Genomic DNA, 16,039 nt, shown 5'->3' with positions numbered 1-16,039 from the left:
CTGAGGCGATGAGATCTGCTTTAGTTGAAAAAAAAAAACGGGGTAAGTCAGACCAAGATGCAGTTTGATGGTGCAGCAAATTACAACGTAATACAGTATAATTGTGTTGTGGGTTTAGGAATCTGTAAACAGCTGACTTTTTTAAGGAAAATCTAATTCCCAGTGGTCTCGCCATAAAAGGTAACATGGCTTAACAAATAGGTATGTAGAAAATGTATGTAAAAAAACCTATGTAAAAGGTGCACTGTGTTTTGAAATGGAGCTATAAAAGCAAAATTGGAGAGGGAGTCAGAGACAGCTAGGTAGCTGTTTTGATCAGAACCTATAGGGGTTGTGGGAAATTTGAGGGTCAAATTTGATGCTAGACATTGCTAGCAAAATTGGATTGTTTTACACATGTCTGATTTGTTCATGGAAACTATACCAATGCATCACAATTCATTTGAGGATTGCGCATACAGCCCTTGATTAAAATGTGTTCTAATTCAAGTCAGATCAAGTTGTTTTCAACGGAAGAAAAGGTTTGTGTGGGTGGTTGGACACATGAGAGAAGCAACGTAGGTGCCTTTCTTTTAGCTTTCAGCTTTAAGGCACTGAGAGCGATTATGAATGCCTGTAGTAACACAACAGTACACAAAATAGCTGAATGACACACATCAAAATGAAAGTGTAAAAAATCAAACAAGATGAAAATTCCAGTAGGCACTGGATATAAAAGGAATACCAGCAAATTTCCCCCTCTTTTCTACACCCTGAAGCCACAATGTCATAGTTCTGTTCTTGTTTATTTTTGGCGGGGAGGTGTCCCCCCCCCTTAGCATGTAGTCACTGCTAACATGTAAACGTCGCTGGCGGCGTCTTTTGGCCTGCTACAAAAGTTTTTTTTGTTTTTTTTAATTTACACAGCATAAAATGTAGCTGGTTCACTTCCTGTTTCAAATGTTTCTCACTGTAGCAGAGGGGTTGAGAAACGCTGGTAAACCTTCTGTGAACTGGCTAGCTGTTGTGTTTCTAAATTCTGCGCACAGTGTCCGTCTTGGCGGTTGGACACCTTGTCAATATTCAAGTACTCTCCTTTATTTCTCTCGGGGAGTAAAATAAATTAGATGCTCTTTGAACTGCCCTGCAGTTGCAATGTGACCGGTGATGATAAAACTGAAGACATAAAAAACACATTGGTATCAAAATACAGTATCAGGATTGTGTATTAAAAAAAAGTGAGGAGAGACGTTAACCTGATTTCTGGTTGCTCGTTTCAATGTCCAAATGCTAACAAAAACAAATACATACTGTAGTTGCCCAGCAGTCTATGTGCGCAGATACCATTAAAAAACAAAAAACAAAAAGACATATCGCTGTATTATAATTTCAACTACATGATAAGGTGTTTAAGGACAAAATCCAAAGCCTCAAAGATATTAACCAATGTAACACTCAAAAACTCATCTTAAACACATATTGTAAAAACATACCTTCCACATAACATCTGTACACGTCCCTGTCACTGAATGGTACCTACACTGGACCACTAAATCATGTAACTGAATCATTTCTGTATTACAGGGCTGGAATTAGTTGGGTTAGCATGTTGTTGGATAGAAGAAACATCACAAGAAGTTGAAGAAAAACACTGAGTACAAGTAACAATGTCCAAATTTTTTTTTAGCAAATCAGCTTAGTTACTCAACACCATTAACAACACAACCAATTGAAATTGCTTTGAAATCTAATTCCCAAAACCTGTGATGCACCACCATAGCAATGGCGGAATAAGCCAATCCATTCTGCTCTGTTTAAACTTAGATTTTCATGTACAACCTACTTTTCAACTTCACTCTTGACAACAATGGCCTAACTCAGTAGTTGATAAAGACAACAAAGAAATTTCATCCATCGCAGTATTCTTCTGTGGACTTCCTGTCCCTACATGCTTTGCTGTCCAGCAACAATCCTCCCTGATCTTACAAACGCCAACACTAACTAAAATATTTCCCCGTATCACCCCAATCGCCCTATGTATGCAACTGAATGTCAAGTCAAACTGTTTGTCAAAATAATCTTTTACTATAATTATTCTAATCTCTTATTTTGTTTTGGGGGCTCCACACTTCACTTTGCATATAAACAGTGAACACAGAGAGCATTGAGGTTGGTAATATTTCACCGATGTATCCTGGTATTATATATAACATTTGTTACCTCCAGAATGTATCATGCTTGGTGTTAGCATGTTTAAATAACTTCCTGCCATCTCACAGTTTCACTTGACATTCTTTCCGATGCGAGAAGAGGAACACAGAATGACTGGGATTCAAAATACTGCTGATCTTTGGCCAATAGCGGGAGTATCTTGGGCAGCGAGGACCACAACCTTCAAACTGAAAGAACTGGTCAGCAGAGCAGAAAGTCTGTGATATCAAAGCGGGTGCGTTGGGACGTGGGAGGGGTTTGTCTGTGTGATTCAGGGTCGAAGGCTGGGCGGGGGACGTGACGGCGGTGCACAAGGAAGCCCCGGGGGTGTGCGAGATGGTGGCGGTCCTGGGGGTATCTGGCCTGACGGGGGTGATCTGGCAGGAGGGCTGGTGGAGGTGGGCGACGAGGAGGCGGTGCGGGTCACAGGGCGGTAGTCCGGTGGCGGGGGCGAGGGTGTGTGGATCGGGGTGCGATGGGGGGCCTTGGCTGCCGCTGACTCGTCTTTCACTCTTGTGAAGTTGATGCATCGACCCTAAAGAGAAGGAAAGAGACAAATAAGATTAAAATTAAGGTAATTAAAGTTTAACTTTAATCTGCAATTGATTTTATTTAGGTTTTGGTGCAACAATATCATGACAACAAGTGCAAACACGCTAAACTATGATGGGGAATGTGGTGAACATTGTACCTGCTGAACGCCAGCATGTCATTGGGACCGTGTTAGCAGTACAGCTTCCACAGATGCTGGCATGACTGTAGACTCATGGTGGTAGTGTGTGTAGTGTTTCAGTGGAAAAGACCACAACAATTCTTGACTCAGTGAAGAATCAAAGAATGTATCTCATGTGTGACATGAAAGTACACCAAAAATGAATATGAACGAGCATGGTATGAGGTGATTACATGGTGTGCAGTTAAACTACAGTGTGTATGCACTATTTAAAAGCAGGGTGGTAATAAAGTAGAACTGGGACAGATTTTGAAAAAGAATTGACATGTCAAGTAAAACTGTACACGCACTCATACTTAGAGGTACAGACACATACACAGGATAACTGTGATGCACATCTGGGTTAAGTCCATCGCCTGCCACTGTTCAAAATTCATTTAGCTGACACTTTTATCCAAAGAGATTACAATTGCTATACATGTCAGAGGTCACACACCTCTGTAGCAACTAGGGGTTAAGTGTCTTGCTCAGGGGCACAATGGTGTATGTCTCACAGTGGGAATTGAACCCACATCTCCCACACCAAAGGCAAGCATCTTATCTATGCACCATCACCACCCCATGTTCTTTGTATCTACTGTTTGTGTGTGTGTCTGTCTGTGTGTGTGTTTGGCCAGCTGGTGTTCCAGATTACATGTAAATCCCCGCTTTGACGCCCCCGCTCCCAATCATGCCGGTAAGTACAATGTTCTTTCCTGAGAACTGTGAGTCGCTTACCAAAGTTCCCTCATACATGACCACATGGAGAAAGAAAAAAAAAAGATAGGGAGGGATTGGGGTTAGTGGCTGGGGCTTGTGTGTGGGTGTGTGTGGGTGAGGGGTAAAAGGTAGCAGCTGAGTTGGAAACAGTTGAAATGTCTAGGTTGACTTATCAGACTGTAAAACAAATTCATTTGGTCTTGCAGAAATCACATTTCACTCCTGAGCTACTCGTAAAATGTTACACTAACCACGAGCTTCACCCGAGTTCACAGAGGTCGCTGTTACTGTAGTAACTCGACCTGCTCCATGGTTGCATGTGGTTAGCAGCCAGAGGGGAGTGAAGTCATGTTAATCTGCAAATAACCAGTATCGGTGATTGGAGCCACAGGACCATGGTTTTACAAAGTGGAAAATGAGGGAACGGGGATTGTTGTCACTACAAAAGCTGCATGGAATGAGTTCAGCTCATTCCATCTTAAAAAACAAACAAAACGCATGCATATAGTGTTGTTCCTCTTCACAAATTTTAAAAAGCTTTTTATTTACTGAAATGTCTATGGAGAAAAAGCACGAATGATCACAGAGAAAAGACCATTTACAAAGAAGGCGGGGCAACATTAAGGACCTGTTGGTATAGAGTAGTGTTTTTTTTACATTTTTTTAGACGAAGCACTGTAGAATTAAACTAAAGTGAGTCAAATTTAGACAAATGGAGACAAAATATTTGGAGATAAAAGCAAAAACTAAACCAGAAGGAAGAATTTTCTATTATGCCACTTTAAACATTTGCCTCTGCCCAGCCATCCACTCTGGTCTGCTACCACTTAGCTGAACATCTCAACATCTACTGCAGACTATTTAAAGCTGTTATATATTATATCTGTACTGGGTGACTAGTTTAATCAAAGTTAAACAGCAAAATTGGGTAAATGAATTAGTGAAACAAGATGCACAAAGGTCATAAAATAATCTAAAACTGCAGATTTTTCCATATATTTTTTAAAACTAACAATAACGACACAGTAAATATTAAAGAAAAAATGTGACATTTGGGGAATACGCTTATTCACTTTTTTGCCGAGAGTTAGAAGGTAAGATTGACCCCACTCCCATGTCTGTCTGCTTAACATGAAGCTACCCCCCAGTAACTGGCTAAATTAGATTAGCACAACAACAGTACCACTAAAGCTCACAAATTATCACATCTATCTTGTTTGTTTAACTTGTACATATTATTAATTAAACAAATGAGATGTAACTAATGAGCCTTAGAAGTGGTAGTAAGGCTAGCTGTCCAATCTTGCTGCTAAGGTAAGCTAACTGGCTGCAGGTGGTGGCTACATGTTTAGCATACAGATATGAGAGAGGTATAGATATTCTTATCTAACTGTTGGCAAGAAAGCATATAGGTGTAGAGGCTTTTCCTTTAAGTATGTAAGCAAGCGAGACCCCAGTGTTGCTGTTAGCTTGTTGAAGTTAATTAAAACAAGCCTTTGTGTATGTGTAGACCTCGTTGAAGGTTTCAAACCAATCTGATCCTGTTTTTTCTTTTTTATCCCAGCTTGGCTTCCTGTACATCGTTCTGTTTGCGCCCAGCTGCGGTTTAAATCTATGAACATTTTCCTGGATTAAAGAAAGCCACACTCGCTCGTTCTTTCTCGCTGACCTCCTACACTGTCTACAGTCTTACCAAGGTCATAAAATTGTCTAGGCCTGGCCTAGTGTGTTAGTGTGTGTGAGACATGGTCGGTCAGTTGGTGGAGACGGCCCTGGCAGTCGTCTGCCTTAGATATTACCTCATGTCCTTAAGCCAGCTAAATGCTTCTCTGGGGAGGCATGTGTTTATGAGAGAGAGAGAGAGAGAGAGAGAGAGAGAGTGTGTGTGTTAAGTGTGGACTAGCTCTGCCTCGTACTGTACACTCTGACGTCAGTGTAATGGATGTGGTTTGGTGACACAAACTCCCATAATGGCTAACTCCTGTCTCAAATGTAGATAACTTCATTCCTGTGAGTTTAACTCTGGTCTATCTGGTGAGTTACAGACGCACACACAGCCACTCTGCTCTACATCCTGCTGCTCAGTGGCCTTCCTTACATGCAGAGGGCTTATTGGATTCATTGAAAGGAGAAAGGAAAAGTGTGTGTGTGTGTGTAGTCAGTACAGTACTTGGACATGCATAAAAAATGCATAATTTCATGTGTATCAGTAGATTGTTCCCTGAGCAGCGCTAGCCCACAGGAGTTGTTTAGAGCAGCAAATGACCTGCATAAAAGTTCACACTGTGTATTAGCTTGTAATGGAAAGGAGAAAATTAGTAATTTATTTTTGGGAAAAGTTTAATTGTAATAAAATACCTGAATGTTTGAGGGCAGGATGGATGCACGTTCACTGTAAGGGCTCACTTTCCCAAACAGATACTGAGGCTCATGACTACACTTTAAAGGACCGTAGCCAGGCCGGCCTCAAAGGTGACATTCAGCTGCTACTGTGGCAATCAGCACAGCGATGACAAACTCACCATGGCAAAAGAATGACCGATGAAGAATCCAGACTGAACTCGGCCAACTTGGCCTCATGTAAAGAGCGAGTGTTCCTATTAATTTGAAAGTCTGCCAGCTTTGGAGTGTGAGACTTTGCTCTAAAAAGGTCTATTATGGGTGGGACCGTGGCAGGATATTGAACATCAAATAGCTTTTCAGCTAACTCTTAAAGAAATGAAAAGGTGTCCAGGGCTTGTTTCCACTCTTTTCTCTTTGAAATTATACACTGCAATGTCTAGAAACGAGCCGGCTCTCTGGCCTGGGAGATGTTTCTGCCGCTTCGTTACAAACCACAAATGACTTGAGGAGGCGACATCATATGAGTGGAAAGACACGAGACACGATTTCTTCTAGAAAATAAGAAATTGCGTCATGCAGAGCTTACATATACAGCCATCGCTATAAGAAATTTGTTGACTAAGGAAATCAAATCCAAAGTTTTATTATCTGACTGCCAGTTAACTTTGGTAAAGATGTAATTGTAAGCTAACTGTGACCTTTTTTTGTCTGTTGTCAGGGAAAGCTGAAAGCAAATCCTGTCTCTGTACCTGTTTGTGGTGCCAAGAAAACACTCTTAAATGTGGAATTCCTGTTACAAAAGATCATTGGAAATTTTCTACTAATCATGCATGATTTTAACAAGCGCTTGGGATGGTGCCTGATCAGCGGGAGAGTCAGCCGTGGGGAGTAGGAAGGATAAGAAAGGGAAGGAAACAACTCATAATAAAAGAAAAGGTGGAGAACAGGTTGGGGGAGTTCAGGAAAAAAGTACTAAGGGAGAAAGTGAGTTGATGAGGAAGAAAAATCTGGGCAAGACAGTATTATTTGATTATAACATTGTAGAATAAGAGCCTACAGTCATGCTTGCAGCTCTGCAAGGTTGTACTTGCTAAAGTTAGCATGCTAACATGGTCATAGTGACAATGCTAACATGCTGTTGTGTATCAGTGATAATGTTTTCCATGTGCGCCATCTTATTTTAGTGTTTTAGTATGCTACTGCAACATCTGCTAATTTGCGGTAAACATATCACTAGTGTGGCTAAAAACCAAGCAGTCTATGGACTATGACGTATTCCTCATTTATCATGTACCAATGATTTACAAAGTTCCTGTTAAGACTAAATGTGTCAGAGGGATTTAAAACATCCCTAGAGAGCTTTCTGGACTCAGTGAACTCCCATCTTCTCTCCACATTCAATAAAAACTCAGCATTTTTTTGACACAAAGGCTCCGGGCATTAAAACTAAACCATGTGGCTGATCAGAAAAGAAGAGGAAATTTTTACCACCTTAGACACACGAACACATCAGCTACAAGGATGTGTCTGGGTGCGAGCTGCGGTTCTGCTTTCTATCCGTTTTATGGCGTCTAATGTGAAGCAGGTGTGAGAGCGAGGCTGGCTCAACAGGATGGAGACGGGCCAACAGAGGTGTTAGCCAGCATAGAAACACCAGGAGTGAATAAGACAGAGGGCCAGATGGAGGAAGGGAGGACGCGATGAGTAATGGGCAAAGATGACTGAAGCATTTTCAGGCTGTAGACACGCTGGAAGACGGGTCAAACCGAGCTAGTTTGAAACCTAATGTTGGGGTTCTGAGCTTTTTTGTCCCTCTGAAGAAATATTCTCACAAATAGTCTGCAAGAAACTGACTTTTAGCTAAACCCCTCCTCTAAACAGCAATTGTCCAATCATAGCATAGCAGGCACTGCAGGCTTGTCATGCTTTGGATGTTTCCACATGGTAAAGCAGTGTGGAAATAAGGAACTGTGGTAAGAGCAATGCTCATCAGTGACAGAGTCTTTTATTTTTAGCCTTACCAAAAACCACACACAAGAGCAAACATGTACAAAATCGGTTAAACAGTGTTTGTCTGGCTAACTAGCTCAGCACCAACCGTAGTAACCTTACCCACCGCCACTTTCAAGGCCACGGAGCATTATTTGCGGGGTTACAGGTTGTGTAACCTTCAACATAGCACATTCACTGTGTGGAAGCTGGTCCTGGATGCTAGCGTTGTGTGAAGGGTAACATTAGTGAGTCAGTCCTGCTCTGGATTTGGGAACCCCAGTAAAACGTATTACCCGAGATTTTGCTTTGTTTGCCACATTGGTTAGTCCTTATCCTAAAAGCCCTTCCTCTAATAGTTTTAAAGGTGAAAACTTTTTAAAAGGTGAAAACTTTTTAAAAGATACGAACAGTACGGCAAAACAATGCTCTTTATTTACTCCCAGCTTTAGCCTCAGTCTGTTAGTATGACAGCATGTATGTAGCCACCAAGTGCATATTTGAGTTCTTGTTTTACAACAAGTCAGCTAGACACATTACAAAGTCAACTGGAGATGGCATTTTCAACCAACTCATAGAGCTAAAGTTAGCTAAATTTACTAGCTAGCTAGCTGTCAGCATTATTCAGCCTGCAAAATTACAGTTTTTCTTTATAAATAAACTTCAACGTTCATATCATCTACCCAGTGAACTCAACAAAATCCGGGAAAAAAAAGATTATAAGAATATCTGGAAAAATATGATAGTTGTGTGAAGAGTGAGGCGAAAGAAAGAAGAGTGTCATACAGCCTTTGCTCACCACAGGTATGAAACACTACAGGAGGGAGGAACTGGAGACGTGAATGTAAGTAGGTGTTGGTAAAAGCATTTGATGAAATGAAATATTTCCATGGTGCACCGCTGAGGTACTCACATGATCTCCAGGCTGGGGTCTCATCAGGGAGACCTGGTCGTACCCGCGGCGAAACAGAGCCCAGATAGCATCCAGTTTACCCTGAACAGGACAGAGGTGAGAGAGATGGTTAACAGCTGGCCACCCAATCTTCTACATTGCAATCCTTGATAATATCCTATTAATAGTGATTCTACTGTATCAGCAAACATTTGGTCTGTGGTCCTCAGCTGTGTTCCTTGAAAGCCAAGCGTCTGCAGGTTTTAATCCCAAACAAACACTACAGCAGCTGATTCTACTGATTACTTCCTTCCTCCCTGGTTGAGGCTGTACTGATGAGTCACTTAGTCATGTTTTGGTTCACGTCTGATTAACTGAAGACACATGACCTTTAAATCGCAGTGAATCATTTTCTCTCTTGCCACTGACAGTGTTAATTTTCACAAATACAACAATCTGCCAAAAAAGGTTTGGCAACAGAGCGGCATTTTACACAGGAAAGAACTGATGATCTCAACAATAACCACTATTCTATTTAGTAGTCATTTAACCTGAGACAGAGCTGCAGGACACAAGTGGTAAACCTAAATGTTGTGCTAAATTGATTAAGAGGGGAATTCTCCTTCATGACATAAGGTGTAAAATGCTGCTGTCACGATGCATTTGACTGGACCAAAAAAGTGCAGACTCCGCAGCCTCGATGGCACACACTTACGAGGAAATAACTCAATATCTTCAACAATTAAGGATATTCAGGTGTAGAAATACAGAACCACAAAGGGACCAGCTACAACCCGACACACACTGACTAGTCAGTGTAAAACTTGACCTTGACCTTTTCCCTACACTGACTGTGATGCACCAACAGTGTAAAGTTTCACTATGAATCACTGCAGTGCTGTTTGTGACCTGTGCCATATTCAGACTACAGCCATTAAAGTAGCAGTGTCTACAGATAACAGGGAGTGCTGCTACTGTATGAAGGGCCAGTGTTGCTACACAGAGCTGTATTGTAGTGTACGATTAAAGTACAAACAACACTGACGCCAAGTCTAATAATGTTAGAGAATTTTGTGCTTATGCAAGTAATTCTACATAAACATGGTTTACATGGAGCTTTATTCCTCCCTGCTGTCTTGTGAAAACTTTGCAACTCCACTCGTGGTGCTTTTCATGTTTTAACTTTAGTTGAAGGAGTTTCAGCTTCTCTGTGGGTTGAGAAAATTCTCCCACCCTCAGTTATTTAATAAACGTACTGGGCAAAAACTCAAAAATGCACAGCGGTCACTTTGTAAACAAGGCAGATTTTTGAGTTTCCTGAAAAACATATTTTGTCAATTAAGTCAACTAAATGCCAACATTGTGGTGCCCCACTGTGTGTTGGTCCTGAGGGAAACTGAGTCTGCGTTTACCCGGATGGGCGTGTACCACTTCCGGTTCTGAGGCGCCTTCTTGTTGTGAGCTTTCTTAGGTTTGGGCTCGAATGGCTCGTACTCCTGCTCTGGCATTTTCACCACAGCGTTCTTTGGCTTCTCCAGCTTAGCCCCCTCCTCGGTCGAGCCTTTCCCTCCCCAACGCACCTGCAGACAGCAGACAAAACATGAATGTACAACAAAATAGATGCAGTGAATCTAACGTCCTCCAGTTTCCATAATTTGTTTTGTCACCTCCATCCTCTTGATCCCTCCGATTCCTCTTCCTCCATAATATGAGGCATCCACAGTGGGCCACTTCTTCTTGGGCAGGCCGTCTTCATCATCTGACTCCTAAAACACAAATAATTACACAGAAACAAACCTTTACCCTCTCCACCTTTACACTTTTTTACATACAGATTCAGAGGCTGTTAGAATGAACTTATTATTGAGCGGAGATCTGTAAATAGTCTATATAACCTTTGATGTGTATGTGTGTTATTGATAATTATAAAAAGAAAGCCATGGAGTTATGAGTTTTCACACTCATTTATCCATACTGTAAGTTATTCTTGCAATATTGATGCGTTTTTGGATTTTTGAGAACCAAGAGCTTCTAGTGAATTACTGAGTGTTTAGTTCATTGTCCATTCTCCATCAGAATTGGTGGGTTAACACGCGTGTGTGTTTTGACTCACGGGCTCAGGAGGAGGTGGAGGAGGTGGTTCTTTGATCACCTGTGGAGGAATAAGAGAGGAGATGATGTTATTCAGCTTTTCACAAACACATTAGTCACATCAGCGCTACACGTCTCAGAGGACCTCTAAAGGGTCTTTAAGTATGCAGTTTAGACAAACCCCTTATGTAGCTCTGAATAGTTATAATTCAAGTGTTGCTTTTAAAAATCGCTTAGCTTAGGTTTCTTACCACAGTGCAGCAGAGAGGCCAGAACCACCACATGAAAAGCAGGGCCAGCAGGAGGAACAACACCAGCAGGGTGATCAGGAGAATGGTGCCATCAAACTGGAAGGAGGACACACATATGACACAAGTCCAGTACTTGTAGTGGTATGATGGATTTTAAAGAAAGCTAAGAAAAATCTTCAGACCGATTTCCTTTCACTGTCAGTTCTGTCACTGTGCATATTCATGTTTTTGTTCTTCTCGATGACAATGGCCTGTGTATGTTATGTGATCCCCCAGTGAATCCATCACTTACTTTGCTCACTTTAGGACAGACGTCCATGAGCCAAATATGGTTCCCATTACAGACCACAGACGAGGATCACATGTGGGTAGCCTTTCCCCTATCTATCTTGCGGCAAAGGCGCGGGGGATTTGTCTGAACTTTGCAGTGGGGCCCGTCGTCACTGCGACCAAACATCAACAAGTTTTCTATAAGCTTCAAACAGCTGACAAGCAGAATCTGTGGAGTAATGGTTTGGCAAATAATGACCAAGATTCCAACAGTGACCACATTTGTGTCTCTTCACGATTATGCATACAAAGTGTATGTTTTTCCCGAGCTATATGGGCATAATTTGTGGACTAACTACAAAAACTAAAACTGCTGGAAGTGGCACTCATTTGGGTAGGGGTCCACAGGGGATTGTGGCGCTTGTTTTCATTCTTGATTTATCCATGGGACTTAGCTTGCATGTTGTTTATTGCACCAGGCATTCCCATCTCAAGTCAGGAACTTATTGTGCCTCCTTAAGCCTGGTGTGACTTCAGCCTATATGGTTTAGTTTAGTGGCTAGAAGCAGCTAATCGCTATGGTATGTCTAATTGAGCTCTGTATATCATGAGCCACAACACAGCCTTTTGAATTCACAGTATTGTCACGGATATGATGTCACATGGCCTGAGGGAGAACAGCTTCAAAGAGCATGTTTCTTTTTGGTCAGATGGGAATCTGCTGTGGCTCTGGTCCATATGCTCCAACATATGCATTTTATTTTCTTAAATTGCTTTAAATTGTCTTAAATTGGATGTTGGTTAATCTTGTTTTTCAGGGAATGAAGCTCCACCCTGCTTCACACTGACACAGTTATATACGTTCACAGTCCTGGGAGCTAAAGGAGTCTTCAACTATCGCTACCGAGGAGCTCCAACCGAGGGGTAAATGCACTTTCACAACCAAAATGTTGCGATTGAACCGGCAGGCGCACGGTCATGAACCTGCTTCTCTAACCGCTTGTCTCCTGCCACACCTCTGGGGTTCAGAAGGTCTTTTTCGGGTAGATCTCTACTGTTAACCCCTGTGGTTCGGCTCCCGAAAAAAATTGAAAAAGGGAAGATGAAAGGGATAAAGGGGATAAGGAAACTCACTGCAGAGAACACAACAACAGACTTCTGGGAAAAGAGATGAGGTTGGAGAGGACAGAAGAAACAGAAGGAAAAGAGTGGAAACCACATGCAGTATAAGAAGAAATAAAAAAGCCTTCAGACTGAGTCTAAGTCTTTTTATTATATTATAAAGCATTCAAGCATTAATGCAGGTTAAATGCATGAGCAATTACTTACACACTCTGTGGTGGTGATGTGCACGTTGCTGCTGATGAAGGACAGGCCGTCATTCATGCTCACTTGGAGATAAATGACCCTGAAATAAAACAAAAAAAACACACACAGGACAAGTAAGTTCTGTATTTTATATTACGATCCACAAAAAGCATCTTTGGAGCAGAGTATTTAGTCTGACGCATTTCCTCCTTGAGCTCTGTTTGTTTGACCAGAATGATGTCATTTGAACTTGGGTTCACACCAAATAACGTCACCAAAGCGCCTGCAAACTGTGAGGTGATTTGTTAGAAGTGAGAATGTATGAAACAGGAAACAACCACAAAACACAAAGGAGTATGAGTTGAAGGAGATTTTCAATCTGAGAACAAAGTGACGTCTAGGCTGATGCTCACATTAAGCTGTTTCTTCTAAGGTTACAGAAACTGGACTCAGATTAGTTGGGACTCCTTGCGGCAGCCAAAATCTCTAACCTGGCAGGAGAACACATTACCAAAACCATGCCCAGTAAACGAGCTTCTTCATGAGTCGCGTGACTTTTGTTTACGAGCCATGTTTCACATGTAAATGAGCAATCTGAACGCAAATGAACCGAATACAAAAGTTTTCCAGTGTGGTTAAAAACCAAACAAACTATAGGTGTGATTGTGTGACCCGCTGAGCCACACAGCAGGCATGGAGGGCAAGGTAGGACAGACGAACTTAAACGAAATGGAAAAAACCCACAACCTGCTAGCTGAAATTTTGTTTTTATTGTTCTGGGCAAGTTGTGTATTTTTCCAAGACATGACACCATCTTAATTGCCCTCTCAGGAATGAGAACAATCTCTGCTCTCTTAAAATACGAACCTACGATCTCTACTTGGTGCTACAAAATAATTTCCTTTATGGAATGTAAAAAAAACAGCAAAGTAAAACTTCTTTCCTCCATTCTCTCTTTGTCATGCTTCTGTAGTCCAAACATCACCCTCCTCTCAGGTCTTTCTTGATGGTCTCAATCCCTTCCTCTGAGTGGAGAAAAACAATTCTGAGAATTTCACATGACCTCCAGTGGCCTCTTTGGAGCCGGTTCTCGTTCAGATCTTCAAAACATGTGGATGAAAGGCATGCATTTTAACACCCCCTCCCTCCTAGTTCTTATTTGGTAGAGGACCAGGTGGATGTGAAGGAGGTCTGGCATATGGAAAGCAGGCCATGTGACCGATAAACCTGTCTTTCCTCTGACTCAGAGAGCTGTCTGTCTGGGTTTTTAAAAAAAAGGAGGGTGGAGAAAAGAGCTGGTCTAGTGGGTGAAGTTTGTGAACAACATCTTATGTACCTTGCTCACAAGACACTAAGGGATTGACTGCAAAACAGTATTAAAGCTAAAGAGATAGATTTGCTGATCTAGTGAGTATTTATCGCAGGTGAATGTGGGATTAAGATGTTCTTTGTAATGAAGGAATATGTCTGGCAATGATTTAGCTCAAAAAATGTTTCATTAGTATTTGGATAACAATTGAGCTCTATGACAATAAGCTATCTCAGGCTCACGAAAGAGGTCACTGAACTTGATCAGTTTGATTTTTATTGATGATTAAATGTAGAGAGAAACTTGAGATGCAGTGTGATACTAAGGCTCCATCCACACTACTCCGTTTTAGTTTGCAAACGGAGAATTAAAACAAATACGATCTCTGTCAACACCAGTGTTTTAGCTGCGTTTTGGAGTTGATCTCCGTCTACATTAAAACGATCAGTATATATACCAGAATACAATGATAAATTTAAATCAGTTTTATGATACGAACAGCTTCTAATCACGCAAAAAACAACTTGAACAGGGTATTAATGCCTGTTTAAACTCTCTCTGAAGGTTTTTCCACCCTGCCGAGACTCGTGCTGCATGCAAACACATGACCACAAACTTGAAAGACCGGGCTAGCTGCTACACAGCTTTGATCAGCCAAAACTGGACAAGGAGACTGTTGAAAGAGACTGAAAGACTGACAGGAGATGAAAGAGGGAGTAAGAGAGACAAATACAAGACAGATACAGAGAGAAAAGTGAACAGACGGGCAGACAGAGTTGGGGTGGGGGCTGGAAAAAAAACAGCGAGGCAATGCAGTTGATGAAAAGAGCCACCGTGGCACCGAAAGAGAAGGCAGAGGTAGAAAGAAAGTGGACGGGAGAAAAGATAAGTGTGGGATTGGAGAGTTGGGGAGTGTTCGGGGATTGGATGGAAAGTTCAAAAGAATTAAGGCAAGAGCAGAAAAAATATACAAAGGCAGAAGTGAAATGACTTAATGGGAAGTTAAAGGGAGGGAAAGGCACACGATGTACTCACAGTTTAACGACCCTTCTGCCAAGGTATTGATTAAAGCCTCGGAGATCGAGTCATCAGTCCAGGTTGTTTAAATCTTTCCCCGCTGCAGTTAAAAACTAACTCTCTCTCTCTCTTTCCACACCACTGCAAGTGCAAATATTAACTGTGCATTGGATTTATAACTTCTATGGGAGAATAAAATGAAGGAATTTGTATTGTGATTATAGAGGTATGCTATCCCCACCACAAACACCATTAAAGGTCAAGACAGTTTGTGAAAAGATAGTCTAACATTGGCTGACAGTTCTCCCCTCTATTTTGTCTCTCCGTGCACTTTAAAGTCTTTAACCACCGTTCACTGAGCCTTCTCATCTGTGGCTTGTTGTACTTTTCTCCCCATAGAGGTTTGTGGATTGTTGATGTTGGAACATGGTTGGGCTTTAAAAAGAGAATATGGCCAGCTGATACAGAGCTACTCTAGCCAAGGCTAGGATTACACCACAAAATTGTGCGACCCTCGTGTGGTGAATGTTTGAGTAGGACAACCTCAGTTGTCTTCACATCCCGCCGCCTCCCTCTTTTCTTTCAGTCAGCCGGAGAGCATTGAAGTGATTGAGTGACTTTAATGAACATGTCAGTTGACCTGATCCTGAATTGACAAACACAATCCACCATAATCAGATCTTCTCCCACTTATCCGAAGCCAGCAGTATAATAACACTAAGGAAAAATGTTTGTTTTCTTGCAGGCAAAATGGTTGTCAAGTCTCATTAAGTGCCGACAATACAAGAATCTGATTTGAATCTCCCTGGAATCACACTCTTGAATGCACAAAGATTCTCCAGAGTCATGCCAAGTAAAGGTACCAAGATGAAACAAAAGTCCAGGTACTTAGGCACAGGGAATGTTTACTTGTACATGGTAATCTGGACATTGTGTTGTATTTAACA

At 41.6% G+C, this 16,039-nt stretch overlaps 1 protein-coding gene across 1 annotated transcript in view; it reads right to left on the bottom strand.

Annotated features, from left to right (window-relative positions):
- Positions 1-1,796: 1,796 nt before the first annotated feature.
- Positions 1,797-16,039, bottom strand: part of antxr1c (ANTXR cell adhesion molecule 1c) — a 38,957-nt gene continuing 24,714 nt past the window's right edge. Inside the window, 7 exon segments of the mRNA XM_038735830.1 lie at positions 1,797-2,725; positions 8,868-8,948; positions 10,259-10,426; positions 10,514-10,612; positions 10,960-10,998; positions 11,189-11,284; positions 12,788-12,866. Of these exon segments, the coding sequence (XP_038591758.1) occupies positions 2,462-2,725; positions 8,868-8,948; positions 10,259-10,426; positions 10,514-10,612; positions 10,960-10,998; positions 11,189-11,284; positions 12,788-12,866 (826 nt within the window). The 3' untranslated portion in view covers positions 1,797-2,461.

The sequence above is a fragment of the Micropterus salmoides genome, unplaced genomic scaffold (assembly GCF_014851395.1).
Source record: "Micropterus salmoides isolate LMB-PRFRI ecotype aquatic unplaced genomic scaffold, ASM1485139v1 Ms_hic_scaffold_21, whole genome shotgun sequence".
Classification (NCBI taxonomy): domain Eukaryota; kingdom Metazoa; phylum Chordata; class Actinopteri; order Centrarchiformes; family Centrarchidae; genus Micropterus; species Micropterus salmoides.
The sequence above is the reverse complement of the archived record's forward strand: the minus strand, read 5'-3'. Positions and strand labels throughout refer to the sequence as shown.